This window comes from Ammospiza nelsoni, chromosome 6, assembly GCF_027579445.1.
Source record: "Ammospiza nelsoni isolate bAmmNel1 chromosome 6, bAmmNel1.pri, whole genome shotgun sequence".
Taxonomy (NCBI): Eukaryota; Metazoa; Chordata; class Aves; order Passeriformes; family Passerellidae; genus Ammospiza; species Ammospiza nelsoni.
The window spans coordinates 33,333,278-33,354,725 of NC_080638.1; the positions used below are offsets into that span (position 1 = coordinate 33,333,278).

At 35.6% G+C, this 21,448-nt stretch overlaps 2 protein-coding genes across 2 annotated transcripts in view; one reads left to right on the top strand and one right to left on the bottom strand.

Moving 5' to 3' along the window:
• The window catches only part of AVEN (apoptosis and caspase activation inhibitor), an 88,368-nt gene extending 79,901 nt beyond the window's left edge, over positions 1-8,467 (top strand). Inside the window, exons 4-6 of the mRNA XM_059474634.1 lie at positions 1,949-2,044; positions 3,569-3,929; positions 4,545-8,467. Coding sequence (XP_059330617.1) covers positions 1,949-2,044; positions 3,569-3,929; positions 4,545-4,663 — 576 coding nt within the window. The 3' untranslated portion in view covers positions 4,664-8,467. The remainder of the gene's footprint in view (positions 1-1,948; positions 2,045-3,568; positions 3,930-4,544) is intronic.
• The window catches only part of RYR3 (ryanodine receptor 3), a 190,089-nt gene continuing 173,697 nt past the window's right edge, over positions 5,057-21,448 (bottom strand). Inside the window, exons 92-104 of the mRNA XM_059474635.1 lie at positions 20,908-20,994; positions 18,925-19,122; positions 18,212-18,342; positions 15,776-15,818; positions 15,095-15,222; positions 14,154-14,214; positions 13,173-13,319; positions 11,362-11,496; positions 9,737-9,893; positions 8,559-8,623; positions 8,355-8,455; positions 6,777-6,828; positions 5,057-5,989 (exon numbers count right to left, since the gene is read on the bottom strand). Of these exons, the coding sequence (XP_059330618.1) occupies positions 5,894-5,989; positions 6,777-6,828; positions 8,355-8,455; positions 8,559-8,623; positions 9,737-9,893; positions 11,362-11,496; positions 13,173-13,319; positions 14,154-14,214; positions 15,095-15,222; positions 15,776-15,818; positions 18,212-18,342; positions 18,925-19,122; positions 20,908-20,994 (1,401 nt within the window). The 3' untranslated portion in view covers positions 5,057-5,893. The remainder of the gene's footprint in view (positions 5,990-6,776; positions 6,829-8,354; positions 8,456-8,558; positions 8,624-9,736; positions 9,894-11,361; positions 11,497-13,172; positions 13,320-14,153; positions 14,215-15,094; positions 15,223-15,775; positions 15,819-18,211; positions 18,343-18,924; positions 19,123-20,907; positions 20,995-21,448) is intronic.

Genomic DNA, 21,448 nt, shown 5'->3' on the forward strand with positions numbered 1-21,448 from the left:
CTTTCATTTTCACAAAAAGTAGGTTTACATTTGCTCCATTTCATATTGATAAAATGCAATAAAAATCATGGTCTCATTCATATCATGGTCTACAATTGAAAAAGCACAGTTATTAGTCATTTGGATTTTTCAATAAAAAATGGTAATTCCAGCAACAAAGTATGCCTCCACAATTCTTTTGAGCAAATAATGCTATGTGCCATGAAGTGTTCATAATCTATTAAGTACTGCTTTTTGTCCCTTTGCTTTTTATTAGAACATCACTTTTAGAGAAGTCTCTACTTAGATATCAAATTCCTTCTTCTATTATGTTATTTCTCAAAATTCCCCTTTTCCTTTATCCTCAACATTTCCTCCTCTTTCCTATCCCCACTTTTTTACCTTCATTTGCTATGTTCATTCATGTTAATATTTTTGCAAATATACATAGCTCCTCCAAAATGCACTTAAATATTTGTTATTCAATTATACTTTCTAGAATTTTTTTGTGTTTCAAGATTCAAACAGTTTCCTTGTCTTTTGCAACTGTGCAGAAGCTACATTTGATCCTTAATATCTATCAAAGTAACTGTATTTTCTGCACATCTAGTTCATTGCTGGGCAATAAGAATTATTTGCTGAAGACTTTCTGAGGTTACTTTCACCAGTCAATCATTTTTGATGGTGATCACTAACCCATTGTAAAATGAAGTTCCCAGTACAGAAGATAAGTCTTACATCAGTTACTTTTTTTTAGTCCTTTTATTCACATTAAAGGATACCAGAACCTGTATTTGAATACAAACCGTTGAATCAACTGCATTGTTTCTTTTTAAAATTTATTTTAATTTTGTAAATATACTGTCAGAACACACTATGTCTTTGATGTTTGCTCTTGCTTCATGTGCAGGTGTTAAGAGCCTGTTAAAAGGTGATGACTGGCTTTTGGAAGCAGTACGAATTTCTTTGACAAATCTCTGATGATATGTCACAAAACTCTCCTAATTTATGAGTACTTGGACTACTAAATGTCTGTGCTAGTCTACATCATATTGAGAGGGACAAATTTTTGTCTCTTAAAGTGAGATTTGGAAGCAACTTTTCTACTTCCATGAAAATACAGACAGAGAGCATAGACTGAACTTAAGCATTTTGTTGTCAGATTTTAAAATACGTGATGGATATCAGATTTATCTTTGCCAGTTTATCCATGGTGAACATGTTCAGAATATTATGTTGTACTCTGAGCTTGAAATCTGTTTTGAAACTACTGAAATCTGGTCTGTTCTGTAGAAACTACAAATGTCGCTGGTCCATTTTGTGTGATTTTGTTTTTTAAAAAAGGGTCAAGAGAAATGGCAACTTCAATACCTGTCACAGTCATAAAATCTCATTTAGCAGCAGTAGCATATCTTTCTCCAGCGTCATTTTAGAAGTGTTTGTAACTATACACTTTGTTGCTTTTGGAAGTATCAAAACATTTGAAAAGATGGGGAAGTATGAAGAGGCCTCTCTTGAGACAGTAAATTTAACTGCACAGGAGCTGCATGGGATGATTGCTTAGCAAGTAGTGGCAGCTCATTAAATAATGGCATTTCACATTGCATGAAATCTTCACAGTTCAGAAGATGTTTCAGTTGGGAAAGCTTCTTGTGCCATTGTCAACTTCCTGAACTATTTCCTATTTGAAATTTAAAGATACTGTCTAAGGAGCATTCTATTTATACCTTGTTTTTTAACCTTAAGTGATTATATGCATTTTAGGTGTTTTTATGTTATTATTTAGCCAAGTTGCTTCATAAAAGTGTATTTTAAACTATTAATTTGTGCATTCCATTAAATTCCTTGAATGTATGTGATAGGAAAATGTAATAACTGATTTGGTGAATGGTTTTGTGTTTTGTTGGTTATTGTGGATTTTTTTTTCACCACCAAGTATACTTTACTTATATGTTTAATTATGTTTCAGTTTTCTGCACTTTCTGTTGACTGCCAGTCTTTGGTCCAGGCCCTTCAGGAATTGCCTCTACATCTGAGGCTGAATATAGCTGCTGACCTTGTGCAGGTAATGCTGTGAAATTTCACAAGAAAATGCAACCATTTTAGGAGAAATAATGTGTGTGAGAATGATTAGTCTTCAAACAGAAGTAGACTGTATTATATAAGTAAATGCATTCATTTAGACAGGTGTGTCAAGTGGCATGTAATGAAGGATACCTCTCTATTGACATATTTTGTGTGCCTATTTGGCCTTAAACAAAATCTCTGGATGTGCAGTATATTAGAGGTTGAGTATCAGAATGTTTGACATGGAATGATTGCACTGTTTTTGTGTTTGCTTCTCTTGTTAGCAGCTGTTAAAAGTTTGCACCGAAATTTTTAAGTGCTTTCACATTCTTCCTGCTAAGTATACTAATTGTGATTTAATCTTCTACATCACTAATATCAACAAACATGCTTTTCTCCATGAATCAATCCTTAGAGGTAAAACTGTCAATTGTACAGGTGAAGAAAGTGTCATTTATTCACCAGTGGCAGGATAGCAACAATATTAGTAAAGTGTTCCTTCAAACTGTGAAAAAGAAAATACTAATGTAAGAGAAGAAGAGCCAGTGAGACTTAAATATAAAAAAAAATTCTTAAAAGGCTCCATTTGTCTAAGGAAAAGTATGGCCCTTACAGAAGGATTAAGACTAGCCCTAGGGAGAAGGACTTTGGGGATGTTTGTGAATGAAAAGCTCAACATGACTCAGCAATGTGCGGCATGTTTCAAAGGAAACCTGACCATCAGATCGGGAGAGGTGATTCTCACTCTCTGCTCTGTTCTGCTCTGCCTTGGTGAGATCCCACCTGGTGAGTTGCATCCAGCTCTGGGGTCCCCTGCACAGAAAGACATGGACCTCTTGGAGTAAGTGTGGAGGAAGGCCACAAAGTCGATCAGAGAGCTGGAGCACCTCTCCTGTGAAGACAGACTGAGAGTTGGGGCTCTTCAGGCTGGAGAACAGAAGGTGCCAGAGAGACCTTAAGCACCTTCCAGTACCTACAGAGCAGAGCTGGAGAGGGACTTTTCACATGGGCATGTATAGATAGGACAAAGGAAATAGCTTTAAGCTAATGGTGGGTTGTTCTAGATTAGCTATCAAGAAGTTCTTGACTGTGAGTGGTGAGGCACTGGAACAGCTTTCCTAGAGAAGCTGTGGACTATCTATCCCTGCAAGTGTTCAGTGAATGCCAGGTTGGATGAGGCTTTGAGCAATCTGGATTAGTGGAAAGTTCCCTGCCCATTGGCAGGCAGTTTAGAATAGATAATTTTTAAGTTCCCTTCCAAACCAAACCATTCTATGATTCTGTCAGTGCTAGTGTTAGCATACATTCTCATATTCTATAATAAGAGATAAAAGGAGTTTGTATTTTGCATTTGCTATTGCAAAAGTATCAAGATAACTTTAGTTTTTACTCCTGAATTTGATTCTGCTCAAATTTCCTGTACCTTATCAAGTGTAGCAAGTATGAATTATAATCTGAATTAGACAGAATAGTAATAATAGATAATAATTATAAGGACTCAAGTCCTTTCTTGTACTCATAGGCATCAACACCTCTAGAGATCCCACAGATGAAATCTAAAATTTTTGAAGATGGGATCAAGAGAGAGCAGCTGTTCCGGCAGTCTCTGGCTCAGAGTGAAACCGGGCTGGTCTCCCATCCTGTTGGTAATTCTCTTGCTCCATCAGAACCTGGGAGTAAAAATGTCTCTAGGGCAAATGCAAGAGAATCATTCCAAAGAGTCCATCCACTATCAAATCAAGACACTGACCATTTGGATGAAGAACTAGATCGTCTCCTGAATCTAGAGGCTCCCATTAATACAGAAAATGGACCTGTGTCGGGTACATTATCCTGCAGCATATCAACTGAGAAAGATTTGAAAATGGATTGTAAGGAAAATGGTAAGCTTTCTCCCCAGCATGACCTTATTTAATTTTCACTGGTCTCTGTTTTGGTGATGTTTTTGAATTTTTGGTTAGCAAGTCAACAGTGCTGCTATCATAATTTCTGTCAGACTGCATTTCATTTATCTGGGGCTGTGTTCTGGCCCGTTTGTTCATTTTCAGTTTTAACTCCTCACTAACCTGAAGTTTTACCATTGTCAGTTCACTTAAAACATTAAGTGAAATTCCTCTGCAAAACAGCATTGGGCTTATGATTTAGCAAAAATTTAAATTTAAAAAAAAAGTGTTATTCTAGTGAGTGTATTGCTGTTTTATTGCAGGGAAGATAAAGTATTTGTATCAACTTTTAGTTCACTGGGCTAGTAGTGTACAGAAGAATTGACAACTATTTCTGATGGCTTCTCTAAATTCTCCTTTCAAACTTTACTAGCATTGATTTTACAAAATGAAGTTTAGCATGGAAACTATTTTTGGAATATGACTTGCTTTTCTTCAGGAAGGAGAGATTGTGTTTAAATACAGTCAGTTGTGCATTGAAAGCAAAATTATACAAGACAGAGGTAGTATTGCTTGCTTTCCAGATTTTCAGTCTTCTTGTTTTTGCTTCTCTAGAGCCTTTAAAAGTAGATATGCCTGAAGAGAAAAGCACATCATCACAGCAGCAGCAAAGTACATCCAAAGATGTTACTGAAGAAGAGCTTGAAGATTGGCTGGACAGCATGATCGCCTGAAGCTCAAATTTCCTCATATGAATAACTGAATATAGCAAACATTATGTTGAAACTTGAATCTTTCTTTATCTCCTTGTTATTTCCTTTTTCTGTCTGCCAAATGCCTGTTTTTCTTTGCTGGCACTTAAAATTTTGTGCAACCAAAATGAATTTAGATAAGATTGAAAATTGTTGGAGACAAATGATATATTAGAAAGGTCTAAAAGTTGTGATAGTGTTTTCTTTGCTAAAAAAGCAGACTACAATGCAGAAATAAAACAGTTATTTCAGCTTGTACTTGCTCTATGTAGTCCTTAAAATAAAGCTGTGGATGAACAATGAATATATGTGTGTTTAGTTACCATTGTCAAAAAACTCTGTGTTGTAGAAAAATGGGAAACAAGACAGCAACAGTTATATTTGGTTTATAATACTTTATTGCAGTGGGCACTTTTTATTAGAAGAAAAAAAAAGCATAATCCTAGCAACTTCTACTTGCAGGTGACCACAGAGCATTGTTTTATTTTGGCCTAAGATTTAAATTGGGTTCATTTTCATACAGTGTATGTCTTTTAACAGCAGCATCTAATAAGCTGTTATTGAAAGTAGTATATAAACAAACTTTAAGTGCAATTTGATACAGAAAGACAGAAAAGCAATACAGTTAATGGGTCTGTTCATCTAGAACACTAACAAAAAGTTTGCATAGCTATGTCTACAGAGGTTTTAAGGCACTTTAATGTTTCAAGGTTGACAAAGTGTTTGAAAATGATTTCTTTTTAACTGCTTAAAGCTTTTCAAACTGTATCTTGATACATTCACTAGCAAATACTGTGGGGAAAAACTGGGCAGCAGTTAGTTGAACTATTTTTCTGAGGTACAGTCTCTGATGTTCAAGTTCTTCAATGTCAGATGTGCAATTAAGATGCCTTTTAGCCCTTTCAACTGTACTGCCAAACACCAGCTTAATGATGTAGTTAAAAAGTTGTTATAATTTTAGGCCATGTTTGAACTGGAAGGCTTAAGTTAATCTGGCATAGTTTTTGCTAATTAAAATTCCAACAAAAGACCTGTTTCATATGTGGTAGGTACAAAAAGCCTCTGAAATAGTGTCAAATTTTATGTGTGTCTTGAACTTTGAAGACATTTAAAGCAAATACAAGCTGTGAAATTATGCCGTGAAAAGAACAGATTTTTTTTTTTGTATACTGGATCTTAGCAGTTCATGAATAAATAATTTCTTTTGTGATATTAGCCAAGCTGATCCTCATACTGTTTTCGGAAGCAGTCCCCTGCCGGGAAAAAATCCCAACATCTTTCTTGGTACATCTTCCACACAAATGATTCCTGAAAGTGAGAAAGAGTATTTATTTTACCAGTCACTGTGCAGTTAGTGCTGTAGATGAACTTTTAACAATAACCACATATTGTGCCTGCTACCATGGAGTAGAATTTATAGACACTGGAACTCAAGATATTGTAACTCAATGTTTATAAGAGTTTTATACCTCTCTTAATTCAGTACTACTGAAATTTAAGCTCTATTAGTAAAATATCAAAGTATAAATTAATCAATCTCTTTATATCAGAGCAAACCTGTTGACAAATTTGTATATAAGCAAATGTATTTTGCTTTGAATGGAAAACAAAGGTAGTTCTGTAGCATTTGCCTAAGAGCTTCTTATTAGAGAGAAGATATAATTAAGTTCTAGTTATTTTCTTATTTGTTTACCTTTAGGGCTTAACAATGCTAATATATGGTCACCCAAATGCCTATCTATCTACACATATACCTAGATTTTGACTATCAATATAGTAGCTTAACTACTTAAGCCTCTTGGCAATAAACTACACCTGGTGCATTTTCTTTTCAGAGCTAAGATGACAGTAAGATTACTACTAACTGACTTCTGACAGAGTTCTCTGCAGTGAAGCAGTGCAGCATTCCCCCCTCCCTTTTGTTTTAACCCTTCTTTTCTTTCACTGGCAGTAGCCTCTTGGGGAGATTGGCATCATCCACACTTCTCAGTGGTACATCAGTTCCACCTGCTGGTACACAGCTACAAGGCTTGAGAAGATAAACATGTTGAAAGATAAGCTTAATGGTTTTTCTTAAGTTTTATTTTCTACTCACCTGGCCAGTATGTTCAGTTTCATCCTTGTTAATTAGATACATTAAGAAGAACCTGAAACAAGCACATGAAGTGGGTATTAATGGAGGAAACATGATCTCTCTGCCTGACCTTTTCTAGTCTGGGGCTTGTGTGGAAGATAATGCCAACCAGCAAAGCAATGACTCTACTAGGCATCTAAAGTGCTTAATTTAAGGGAGCAAATTCTGTCCTGAAGCATGTCTCCTGTGAAAGTGCTAGCAGATAAAAAATCTGTAGAAGCAGAAAAATGCAATTTAGCATTTCCTTCGTTTCAGTGTGAGGAGCAATACCTGACTTAGACATATGCCAAATTCTGAGCACATATGCTCCAACAAGTCACCTTGGAAGAGGTTACCATGGCTACTGCGTGAGAAGTGTGGTAAATAGTGAGCTGCACCAGGAGCTCTGAGCACTGCTGCTGTACGGCTCATAGGCTGAGCCTGTCCTTCCCCAACACCTGAGCTCAGTCAAATGTTGAGAGCTTCAACTCATTAGGAAGACTGTAGAGAGTCAACTGTGGTCTGTTTAGAGGTAACTAGTCATGATTGGTCAGTTTTGGTGCAGGGAATTTGGAATGAGGCTATGTGCTTTCATTGTGAAGGAAGGAAAGTACACTGATTTTAACAGTTGTCTAATTAAAGGGAAATCTGATAAAAAGATGTTCACTATATATTCTATTATGAAGAAAATGGCCATTTTTAATTTACGGTGAATTAGAGGTTCCCATGTAATAACTAACCAGTTTGATACAGTAAGAAAAGCTTGGATGTTACAGACTAGTAAAACTAGAAGTTCAGATGCAGTATTCCAAAGCCAGACTGCTATAAGATTTCACCAGCTTCTCCTTTCATTCTACCGGTGCAATTCTTGTATAATTAATTATCTTTGTTGTATGAATAACTAATGCAACAAGAATAACTTTTTTAATATTGTCTTACTAATGAAATACTAATGTCCTCATTTACTAATGAAAGTGGAAGAGCACTCTCTTGGGAGTTTGATACAGTCTATCAAACAGGGATACAGGGAGTTGATACATGTGCAGCTCCTGAGTGCTTCAAGGTTTCAAAACGCTCCACTGCCACTGAAGAACTATAGGAATGGAGTTAACTATTCTTTGGAGCTTACCTTTGAAGAGCTTTCTACAAGTGCCTTTATTTGCTTTGTTTTGGTTTGGGTTTTCTTTTTTTTCTAAAATGAAGCCGGTTTTCTCTGGTCTCATCAGTATTACTAAGCCACCAGAAGTCACAACCAAAACTTCCAAACTAAAGCAACTTAATTAAAGTGTTCCCTATCCTTCCCCATATCTGGCTTTCCTCCCAGCAGAATAAGGAGCTGATGTGCCTTCTGGTCTTATTCTACTAAGGTACTTCATGTGCAAGGTGAGCACCTTAAAAGTAACAATCAGTATGGAATAGAGGAGGGGAGACCCCAAAGGAGAGGAAATGTTCCTCAGTTTTCTAGATTTCTGGCTTGGGATTTTCAGCAATGTGTGCACCTAAATGACACTACATCTGAAAGGTCTCTTTATCATAATTCCAATTGTAAAATGTACTTACAGGTAGTTTGCCAAGTTATGTTCTTGCAAAGTATGTGTTTCAAAGCCGTGTGGAGTTGTGTCAAAGTAGTCATTGCCGATTCCACAAATAAAGCATTTGGTCTGAAAGCAAAAGTTGTGGTTATAGATTAATTTTAACTCAAAAACACTAATTGGTGACAATCTGGGTGAACAAGAGCAATGAAAAATGTAATGTGCTTCCTACCTCCATGTCCTCTCTCACTTGTTCTTGCTGGTCTCTTAATTCACCAAAAGCATCAATAATCAGACCTGTTTCAAATAGAAAAGTAGCAACACTTCAGTACTTAGCAATAGTCATATTGCAATTAATGTCATTCCTCCAGTGTCTAGAATTTAGTGTACTTATACATACAGGCACAATCTTGAGAGTGGAATGACATTTTGTCCTTTGTTATTAAAATTAATATTATTTATTAATATATTATATAAATATTATTATTATTTAATAGTTCATTTAACCTTACACAAACTCATCTCTTTTGTTCCCATATATGAAATTAATTTTCACTCTCCTTCTCATTAAACTCTTATATCCCAAGTCTTTTTCAGAATAGACAGCTCTGCTCCCACAGCCCACCTTGGACAGTTAGTGAGTCTGCTTCGCATTTGAAGTATTACTCCTCCACTTTCAATGTTTTAAGAAAAGAATTGGATAATTTTGGAGACTGAGACATTTGTAACTTTTGCTCAGTATAGATGTGCTACATTTTTTTCTTTGCCACAAGGTTGCCATAAAATAGTGTGGTTTTTTCCATCAGCCTTAAAGAGTTTATGCAATGAGTGTTGAATGCTGCCCATCACCGAAGAGGGGTCTTGGTTGCTGCAAACCACAACTGCAACCCAATTAAAACTGAAATCAGCCTCTGAAGAAAGGAGGAAATGGAGGAAAGTTTTCTGCAGACACATTAGACATCAGGATGTTAAATGGCTATGTGCCCATGGTGACTTTCTCCATGTCATTTACTCTTTCCAACTGGAAAGTCTCCATTCCCCCAGGCAGCTGTGGTGATTCCAGGCTAAAAGTGAGAAGAGTGTCTTCAACAAGTTCTCCAGAGTTTTAAATGCTTAGTATAGGAGAACAGCGCTCCTGCACAAGGTTCATTATTGTTGGATAGTTACAAACGTGTTCATAAAGACTGCAACCCACCTACATTACATTCCTTGTGCTTTGACTTTGTGTAGTACTTGGGAAAAGGCATATTATGTATAAATTAATATAAAATTATTGCTTTCAGAAATAAGGATATTATGAATTCAGGAATAAGTCTTTACAGCAATACTGCTAAATTTACCTCAAACATAAATATGGTTTTCAATGGTGAATTAATTTTGAACAATGTCTACTAAGGTAAGTGATGGTACCTTGAATAATGGCCAGTAGGATAACAATGACAAAGAAGAAAAATGTGATGTCAAAGACAATTCGGTACATTTCATAAGGGTCTCCAGCAGGATCCTCAATTTCATCTCCAATGCCACCACCAGCTCTTACACCCACATACATGTGGAACAGGTAACACTATAAAAGAGAGAGGAAAATTACAGATACATTTATCATGAACTATTCTTTTGGGATTTTTTTTTCTTGTTTTTCAAATTATTCTGCTCTGCTAATTCTCTTGACAATTTAAGTAACAAACAAATAGTAACAAGAAGACATAATATCATTCCTCATGTATCAAGCACAGTGCACCAAAAATCTGTTACTGTCTTAACTAATGTGATACCACCTTCAGGTACACTTACTAAGAGGGGGAGTTAGCATCAGCTGTTACCTGCTCCTCCCTCACTGGGTCTTATTTCAGACTGAGACTATTTTGGGGTTATTTTTCTTGTATTTGTAACTGTATTCAACCATATTCTATTCCTTGTATTGATTTCTAAGGTTCTGTCTTGCTCTGAGTAAGAAGAAGACATCTTTTAAAGTCTTGCAGTGAAGTTTAGCAATGTGGAAAATATTGCCATAAAATGAATAGGGGGATATCCACAAGTAGATCTAGCTGTTTGTAGGTTTCTATATAAATTAATTTTGCAATACTAGATGTCTGATTTATTATATTGTAAATTAGTTCTGATCTGTGAAATGACCTTTGTTCAGTTCAATGCAGAAGAAATCACTTTACAAAAGTATTGTCATATTTTTAAATATATAAATCTTAATTTAAAAAAAATTTCATAATGTGTATATTTAAGCTCTGAAAGTATTTTTGAATGGACTCTTCTGTCAGAGTGATAAACTATGGATGTTCCTACAGAGTCTTTTAAACCACCTTCAGCCACACAGTGTGGGTTAAAACCAATATCAATCTCTAACCACAGCCAGTTTTTTGGAGTCACATTAGATATCAGGGTGTATATAATGAGTATAAAACCTGGCATTAGCAAACACTAAACAGAGCTGTGCATCCATTTTTATAATGCAATTTTACTGATAACATAAGATGCTAGTGCTACTTTAATAATACTTTAAAATGTAGCTTAGAATTTATTTACCTCACTTAATAGTGTGTTTTAAAATGTAATATAGTTTTATAACCGGTGCTATTAATATCCCATAATTCATATAACCTAAATAAGGACAGGAAGAGCTTGCACACTTGCAAATATTGGGAACAAATAGGGCTTCTTTATTGTGACAGCATAGCTTCTTTTTGAAGCTCTGACTAGTTTGTCCAGAAATTCCTTTTTTACTTTGAGGGTTTGCCGTCCTCAGCTGCAAAAGCATTGTGGCACATCATAAACCACAGTATTTAGGAAAAAAATTCAGAATACCTTGCTATGTGTCATCTGTTTGCTGTTGAGTTTAGGCCACTGGAGAACACAGAGGGAATTTCAAGACTATTTGTATTTCCAAAATGATATGTATCAAGAAGAACAACCCAATAGATTTAATGACAAACACATCCCTCCTTACTCATGGTTCTGTCTAAAGTATACATTTGAAAATTCCGGATGATATTTGGGGCACATGGTGATGTTTTAGTTACCGTCATCATGTCGTCACATTTCATGTCTGGTTCATCTTCATCTTCACTTTTGTTGTAGAATTTGCGGAAGAAGTTGAAAGCCACCACAGTGTACAGGTACACTACCACGGCCAGGAGTCCCACGGTGAGCACAAGCTGTGTGTGGGGACATGACATGAAAATCGGTTTCAATATCATTTTGACAGAAGAGACATGCCTGCTTGGTGCACTGCCTCACATTTTGAAAATTAGTTATATTGTACCTTTCCCAATAGGGAAATTAATGATAGGAGTTATCTGTGTATCACCAGGGCAATTTTTTGCACTCTTTAGTTTAAAAAATTAATTATAGTAACTTAAAACACTGGATATACAATAAAAATGAAATAATAAAAATAAAAACCTTTAGATAATTTGAACATTTCAACTAGGACTTCTTAGGACTTATAAGGAGTATATTCTCTTCCAAAGCTGTTTAGCAAAGCCATTGCTAAAATGGAGAGAAATTTTTTTAGATGAGAATAAGTAATTTTCAGTTCCTGCCTGTAAGCAAATAAAATCATTAGGGGAAAAAGTTTAGCAATTAATGAGACCAGATTATATTGTCTGTTGAAGTTGGTGTTAGAAGATGCAGCTCTGGAGAGGAGTTTACTCACAGTTACACATTTTAAAAAATGCAACAACCAGTATTTACTCTTTGAAAGAAACATAAGAGTATTAAAGGACAAGCTGATCATTTATCACTATCTGCAGACCTGTCAGCATGCTCCCAAAGTGAACATTTCAATGCAGAAATCTGCAGCTGTCTTTCAGTATTCATATTTACTTGCCAAAAAAGCAACAAGATTAGAAAAATTATTCATTGCTATTTAAGAATGTAAAAGCCACAGTCTTGAGTTAAAACAGTTTTGTCAATTATGCTCAGTTTTGACAATGACATTTTTTAAGCAATTCATAAGGAAGATACATAAGTCATTACAATCATTAAAACTAATATGGACTTGGTCTTCTTGAAGTAAAATAAATAGTATAAAATCAGAGATTTCATTTGTTTGTGTGATGATAACACATCATCACCGTGTGTGGGTATATTTTTATGCCTCTTCCAAAACATCATATGCTATAAAATGTTTTGACAAATCTAGCAGGGCATAGGTGTGGGCTTAGAATGTATGTTACTGCATTTGAGAAGAAATAGAATGTATATGTTTGAAATTATATTTTGGGGAATTTAGATTTCTTAAATGTGAGTTTAAAAGTAACTGTAAATCTTGCTTTTTGTTGTTATTCTAGCTAGGAACATGGGTTCTTTGGAGATCAGTGCATGATTCCCTGCAGAAATTTTAACAATTAGTTTTAGAATTACACTTTATTAACCTGATTTTTGCATGACAAAAGGCCATAGAAGCATATTCCACAGTGCAGAATGCCCACACCTTTAAGCACATTCTTATTAGCCAGGTATTGAAATCTCAGTGCCCAAATCAATATTACTGCTGTAGCTAAAGAGGGATTGTGCACTCTTAATATCTATCACCAATCACCTCATCATTGAGGATACAGAACAAAGTGGTTAGGAAGTAACTAATATTCTTATATTTTTCCAAAATTATGTGTTTTCTATTGCGTACAACACTTTATCTGTCATCACTTGGTGGGTTTACATTGTTATAATTCCATAGGGTTTAGTATACATTAAGTGTGCTGCAGAAGATATGATCAATCCTACCATGATATAAATGAATTGCATTCCAATATTTCCTTCACAACAAGATTTTTCCAGTACTTTTACAAAGTGCATTTATTTTCAAACCTTTTAATGTAGCACCTACCTGTTTGCCATTGTGAGTGACTGAAGACAAAATAGTTCGCAGTGTCTTAAAACCCATAGCAATATCCAGCAGATGAGCAGCAAAGAAGAAGTTGTTGTAGTGCCCAAGGATAGACATAGTAGTGTACCAAGCTAAGTATAAGAATGACTGCAGAGAAAGTGAAAAGTGGCAGAGGGTTAACAGGTGCTGATGTGCATTATTAGATCCAGAAAATAGAGTTTTTAAGTCACTCAAGTTGTTGTAGGATGCTTTGCCTACATGGGGATTAAACAGCTGAAGCTTCACCCAGCTTTTGAAAATTACCAGTGATGGAGTGGGAGGTCACCCTGCTTTTACTGTTGAAAAATGCTGAGACCTGACTCACCAACCCCAAAAACAGACATCACAAGGATGTGAAAAACCTGTGTATCCTGACAGCTACTGGCACTGGCAGGGATGTGGAAGGCAGGTGTTTCCTGATAGAGCAACCAATGATTGGTGGTACTAATAACTTATTTTAAGATGAATGGTGCTCTGTTGAGCTGACATGACTAGCCTGGGAACATGTGAATTCCATTCAATCACTTTATGTTGTAAAATCTCAGTCCCACTTTTTAATGGCAGGGATTTCTAGCACCCCCAGAGGTGTGTGTAGATTCTTCAATGGAATGAGAATGCTCCCCAGGGTTACTCCTTGAGGCTGAACCAAAGAAATCTGTCACTGATGTGGGCAAGTAACATAACAATAATTATTGAGCTACCTTTAAGAACATTAATTTAATAAATAAAGTACTATAATAGCAGTTTTAACCATCTATAGTGTGCCTATATAATTCTGAGTAAAACAACCTTTAGTCTAATCACAAGACAGAAAAAAATATTTTAAAATGGCTGTGTAATGCAATATTATTTGTGTATGTTTGTTGAAAATAAAAGCAGATGGTGGAGGACATACATGTTTAGAGTAAATCAAAGCATATTCATCTAGGCTAACATACTCACATTATCAGTGAAAACAACTCCGAGCTTCCAAATGTGGTACTTGGTATCAATGGAGCTTAGCCTAAGAAATAAACAATTTGTGAAAAGCATAAATGTCAAAAATAAATATTGAATTCTCTATTTATAAACATACATTAGTCATGGCACTTTTGATGAAGGTGGTGATATAGATTGTTCATTTTTTGAGTGATCCAGGTACTTCATTTATTCAGAGTATTTATTAATTCTGAGCACAATAAAGAGTTTCTAATCCAACAAAACTGATGTAACAATTTTAGGAAGAATGATACTCCTATATTCCAGAGTTATGCCAAAAGTAGTGAAATGTGGAAGACAGATTGCTTAAATTGAGGAGGTAAGTGTTCTATTTAGTGTAAAATATTCCCAGAATAACCAAGAGAAAAGGTAATGCCTTCTGCAATATTCTAAATATTTTATGAGCCATTGGATGGCATGCAAAGGGAAATCTCTGTTGTGCATCTTACCCATTAAGAAAACCAACTCCTGTAGGAGCATAAATCACTTGGGACTGGGACAATTTCAAGCTCTCATCTTGACTTACTGACTAAGTAAGGAAAACATCTCTGAATCTGTACTAGACACCTGTTATCTAAGTATTATCAGTTTTTCAGTCCACTGGTTTATAAACTTTGTTATAAGACCTTAAAAATGCTGCATTAATTATTGTTTAAAATGAAAGAGTGACCAACTATATCAGTCAGCATAAACTCACTGATTTTTTTCCTTACTTTTATAACACAACTGTGTTTTGAAACAAACAAAAAACTGTTTTATTTTACTTCCACACTAGGAAGACTCATCCATTCGAATTGTCCATCTTGAGGAAAACATCACAACAGTTTCAAAATGAAATCCATTTTTGTCTTTGATGATGAAATTATTCCAACACATAATTTGTCTGTGAAATTTAGAAATCGTACCATGACACCAGTGATGCCTCTTCTGGTTCACTCTCTTCCAATGGACTAAAATCAAGGGCACTCTTGTCCAAACCCAGAAGTTCTGCAATGCGCTCTGCTCCATATAAATCTCCATACTTGTTAATAACCTAGAAGGGGAAAAACAGAAGGTTTTGATCACAGAAACTCCTCAGTGACATTCACCTAACTCTAGACCAGTAGTTTTCAGGAATTAAAAACAAAGTCCTTCACAATTAACACTACTAGAACAGTAAGAGCTCCCAGGAAACCTGGGGAGCATAAAAAAGAAAAATAGAAGCATTAAAGGCTATTATCTGCAAGCTTATGTATAATTTTCTGTCATTTAAGCTGGCATGTTTTTCTTTTTTTAGGGCGATGAGGGGGCTTTGTATCCTAAAGATGACAATGATTGCAAATTAGACCTGCTGGCTGATTGACAGGACAAAGTTATTTCAAATGTCTGAGTCTAGGAAGGAAACTACAGCCTTCTGTCTTCCTCCTTCCTCCCACCTACACCACAGCTGCCTTTTCGCTGAGATATTTAACACAACAACTTCCATAAAACAAATTCCAGTTCTCTGTTATTTCTGTATTTATGTGTACAGAAGCATATGGAGATCCAAATTGACCAAATAGTAGTTTATTGCTCTGGAAAGCATAATAGAAATATAAAAAGCCTACCTTCCGTTTCACAAATTTGTCCCAGTAATTGTTAGGGAAGGACCTACATAGATAAGGTGAAAATATTTCAAATTATTTAATTTGTTAGGGGAAAGGAAACAAAACAATGAAAAAAAGAGAAAATGCCACATGTCTGATCATTGCAAATTTTTTTCACTCACTGCACTTCAAATTAGGAGACTGATTTTTTTTCATGGGGACAACAGCTGTTATTAATCATAATTTACTGCAATATTATCTTTCCCCTCCAAACCCTCTTTGTTTTTCCCATTCACAAATATGACTGGCTACAAAAGGTTAGCAGGCTAAATACTATCACCTGATAAGCTTAACAATTCCTTAGTAGCAGGTTAGTCACTGTAATATAATTCATCTACTAAATAAATACTTTATCACCCCTAGCCATAAAAATCAAACCAGATTTCAGAGAAAAATAGGAGAATCTTATAGGATAAATCATTTTTTAGTTTATTGGATTACATTTCAAACAGAGGTTGAACACTTGAGAACCAGTCAACAGTTCGCCAACAGAATATATAAAAATCTCAAACTTGCCAAGAAAATTCAAGATCATTTGCCAATATATAGCAAATATATATATATATAGCAATATCCTGGAACTCATTCTAATGATCTTACTATCTGTTATACCCATTTTGAGGAATGCCAGTTAGCAGGAAACACTACAAAATTTAAGATTTTTCTCTCGTTATTTCCTGGAAATAACACTGAATTGAGAAAATATGCAGGAATGCAAAAGAGAAAAATAACTACTTAAACTAAAGGACAGTATTGGTAATATAAAGTCAATGCTAGCACAAGAAAAATGAAATTCCACAACAGTGTTCTGCTGGGATGTGAGGCAAACTTCCCAATGACTATGCTCCAACTTTTCCCTTTCTGAATTAGAATTCTGAATTAAATTAATCCAAATAAAGGCAAATGCTTCTAGTAACTCAAATGCATGGTATATTCTACTCCAATGCTCTGTATTATTTTTTTGCTTGATTTGTCAGGCTTTTAAGCAAAATATGTCATAGTGTAGCCAGCTTGTGTCTATCTCTTACAAGAAACTCCAATAATTTGTCAGGGTACATCTTTCGTACTTTTAATTACTTTTTTTCCCATTATAGAAAGCACATTTCAGTTTATACAGAACACTGGGTACCCTCAAGCAGTGGTTATTCTGGTTGTACTTGTACTAAACCTTGAGACTCGGTTAACATTAGAGGGAAGGATTAGCCTGCTTAAATTAGTCTTAATCTTTTGTTTAACCTCAGTAGACAGTGCAACATGCTGAGAACAGACTGTACGGCATGTCATTAGCAGTAAGTTGACAGTGTATTTTATTAATTCTTTCTTCTGTTTGCTGAAGATTCATTTAATGGGTATCTGGATGGGTTGCTATCAATAGTGATACAAACTGGTTGGAAAATAAGCAAGCTCTCCAGTTTCCCAATTAGCTTTGGTTGTAACTTTAATAATATGTGCTAGTCCATATTGCTGAATGAAATTAGGAAAAATTCTTAATACTTAGGTGTAGGAAAACAAAGCATTCAAGAATTTCCAGTATTTTAGAAATCCTAATCATGGAAGCATAGATGGAAGGAAGGGACCTTAAAGATCACCTAGTTCCAACTCCCTGCCAGGGGCAGGGCCACCTTCCACCAGAGCAGGTTGCTCCAAGCCCCATCCAGCCTGGCCTGGAACACTTCCAGGGCTGGGGCATCCACAACTTCTCTGAGCAGCCTGTTTAAAAGCCTCACTGTTATAGTAAAGAACTTCTTCCTAATAGCTAATCTAAACCTACCAGCACATTCTGAAAAGCACCCTGCATTTTTCCTGTGGGAAGAGAGCTGACTTGCTGTGTTTGTCTGTGCCACTCCTACAAACTGCTGCAGCTTACCGAGACTCTTAGAACCAGTATACAACCACTACAGTATTTGCTAATGCCACAACTTGACAGATATTCCTGTCAGACCTACTCAAATTCTAGGAATGCTATTTTTCACTAGATTTACTCCTCTTGTCATGTACAAATTTTTTACCAAAGAATGGGAAAGAAAGGGAGTAGAATATGTGCACTGTACAAATGAAATAATCACTGGAAAGGATGGAAGTTATCTTTTTAAAAGTTTCTCAACAGAGACTAATATGTGAAATGTCTTGGAGAGACATTTTGAGGTAAAATACCTAATCCTTGCAAACCCTAGAAAATGAGAAGGAAATGGAATATATGTGTTATCATAATATTTATTAAATAAACAGATAATAGTGGATTTCACATTAGAGTCTACTACTGGAGCATCTAATATAAGGGGCTAAATGCATTTCTTTTAGATGAACTAAGTGACAGGTGGACAGGAAAGGTTCTAGATCAGTGGCTAATGAGCTATAATATTATAAGCAGTTTACATAGAGTCCAGTTTTACTTACGGAGTATTGATAACAAGGCGATCCCATTGTCCTTTAATATCATCCTCAGTTGGTTGTTCAGTTATGTATAGTCCATCAAATTCCAGCTTTCTAGCCACCTCCTTTTCTCTCTTGAATACAACCAGAGGGACCTGTGAAAGTGGTGGTGGCCATTTTTGTAATGGTTTATGTATTTTTGGTTCTTTGTAACACAAAGATGTGAGACCAAACATGACACTAGAATCTCCCACACTAGGCAGATCAATGCCTAGGCAGCCTCTGAGCAATGGCCACCTTGGCAGTCAAGCCCCAACCCTCCCCACACACAGCTTTTTATTGCTGAGCATGGTGTTGCATGCCATGGAATACCCCTCTGGTTGATTGGCTCAGCTGTGCTGGCTGTGACCCCTCCCAACATACCTGCTGAGGGATGCACAGAGTGGGTAAAGCCAAGCCAGAGCCCTCACACTGTGCAAACACTCTCCAGCAATAACCAAATGTGGCTGTGTTACCTGCACCATTTTAACCACAAATCCAAAACACAATCACACTGCTAGGAAGAAAGTTAGCTCCGTTTCTGCTGGCCAGAATACAGGAGGAAAACATCTACTTATTGAGCAGTGAGAATTTGTAAACAGCTAGGTACAAATGCTATTTCAGTATTAGCACCACCAACCACCTTGGGACATAGCCAATGTTTAGCAAACAGATTAGCAGTAAGATTAAGAACTTGCCTTTAGGCAGTAATATCCAATCACACAGACAAAGGAGATGACAGTATGAATAACTGCTAGTGCTCTGAGAGCAGGTGCCATGTAGCCAGTACTTTCTTCTAAAACAAAAAACACCATGCCCTCCTCTTCTTCCTCTTCAGCAAAGGAGTTCCAGAGATTAGAGTCTTCCTCTACTTCATCAAGTGGCTCTTCTGTCACCTGAGAAAAATTCAAGCATGTTGAATTTGTTGAAAAATAAACTTAAAAGTTTTTCCTTTAATGACAAATTATGTTTTCAAAGCCTGCTCAAAGAAGATGATAGATCATTAGCTTTAAACATTCTTCATTTGCACAGCATAAGTCTCCACATCACGTCATGTCACTGAAAAGAAAATCTGGAGAAAGAAAATACAGGCAGTTTACAAATCTCTCTAACAATGCCATAGCAAAACTAAAACATATGAAAAAGTTATGCAAAAACTATTTCTTGGAAGAAGCAAGGAATGAAAGGGTTATCTATTATGACTGAATTCAGGGTATTTTATGTAATCTATATAGTTCCTGATTGCTCGAGTCTAAAAAGAAGCAAAATTTTAATATAATTTTCATATAATCAACCGTGTACACACTGTCCATAACTTTTCATTTCATGACTCAGTTTAGAGCTTACAAACTATATACAGCATTTCATCAGCTGACATACTGCCCTAAATTCTTCCAATGACTTTGAAAACCTGCCCTTTAAAATGAAACCCCTATGGGTGCTTTTTGGACAGCTTTGTCTGAAAGCTAAAGTCCTATTCAGTCCTGTTTGACTCCCACTGACCCTTTCTTATGTATGACAGATGGACTTGCACTGACAGATGTGAACTTTTGTCCTTGCTCTTCCACAGAATGGGTCGTCACCCATCAGACTCAAAGAAAAGCAGAAGAGAATGGGGAGAAAAGACAAAAGCAGAATTCTACATGTATATTTCAAGTCCATCTTCTCTAACCCTGTGGGAAAGAAAGAAAGAGACAAGCAGAAAGCCCTAAATAGCCATGACATCTTTCTCGTGGAATGTGCATTCTGCCCAGTTTCCAAGAGCTCTGTACATCTTTACCTGCCCTGCCTCTGAGAATGTAACTGTGTTATAGGAGCTGCATTTCAAGGTATTTGAGAACAGCACTCAGTTATTTCTAGACTGAATGTTCAGCCAGCTGCTTTTGTTGTTGAAGTTTTTGGTTTAAGTAACAGAATATGTAATAGAATATGTAATATTGGAAAACACAAGGTTCATCAGCTCATTACAACTTTCATTCTATATCTAGAAGGGGAAAATTAAAAGGTCCAGATTGCAGGATATGGATAAATCAGAGCTCTTATTCCAGACTTCAGTGTGGAAAGGGGGAAAAAATGAGGCTTTTATGAATGGGAATTCTCTTTATTGAATTCTAACCTGTTTCATTTCAAGGCTGTGAAGATTCATTACAAAATATGATTCATTAAAGAAATTTCTTTAATTGGAAATTAAAGAAAAAGAACAGGCTGCTGAGGATGTTCTACTTTGTATCATCTGGTGTTACACACCAGAACCTGAAACAACTTTATATTCAGGTGAACCTCTAAGATTAAGTTTAAACTGTGAATGTATAGCCTTCTTCATCAGTGAGCTAGACAAAAAGAGCTGTAGCCTACTATAAAAAAATGAAGTAACTGAGAATAATCAGATTAACTGAAGTCTCTTAATATCTTGAGAACAAATTAAAGAAAAATATTTCAACAGTTTTGACATTTGAATTATTTTAGTCGATTTCAATTTTCACAGAACAAGATCAACAGTCCAAACAACAACAGACTTATGTGATTAAATGGAAAAGTGCCTAGAAATTCAACTACAAAGGAGAAATTAAATAAATCTCTTTTCATTCAGCCTGAATAAAATAAAAACAGAGTAGTACAAACATTAAATTATTGTATCTCCTGGTACTAACAAAAATATTTAAAGAACAATGTTATCTTACCTTGTAAAACAGAAGAATAAAATTGATGGCAAATGCAACAAATAGAGCAAGAAACCTTAAGTTGTAAAAATTTCTTGCCAAGTAATGCTGAAAGTAAAAAATAAAAAGTAATTAAAGGTAGCCCATGAGTAATATCAAAAGAAGAAAAACAGATAGCAAGATTTTTAAAACCATAAATACATAATTGTGTTTCTTTCATAGATCATTTACAATGAGCAAGAGCATTTCCTGGCAGCCTATTCCCCTCTTTCATGATAAATGGAATTTAAATAATGGCCTTAGAATTATAAGTCAGAGAGTCTGAAACAGAAAGTGTGGAAAGATATGTTAGAATACTGCAAAAAACCTGCTTGAGAGTTTTCAGAGAACTCAACATTTCGTGGTTTTAAAACAAAGAAAAATACAAAGTAGAGTGAAAGACTCTAGAAGTTAGATTATGGAAAATAGGGAGCTCCTAAAAAGGAGCTCAGGAGCCTAATCTGTCCTGTTACAAATTACACACAGAAACACTCAATTGTATAACTCTAAAAAGTATTATAAA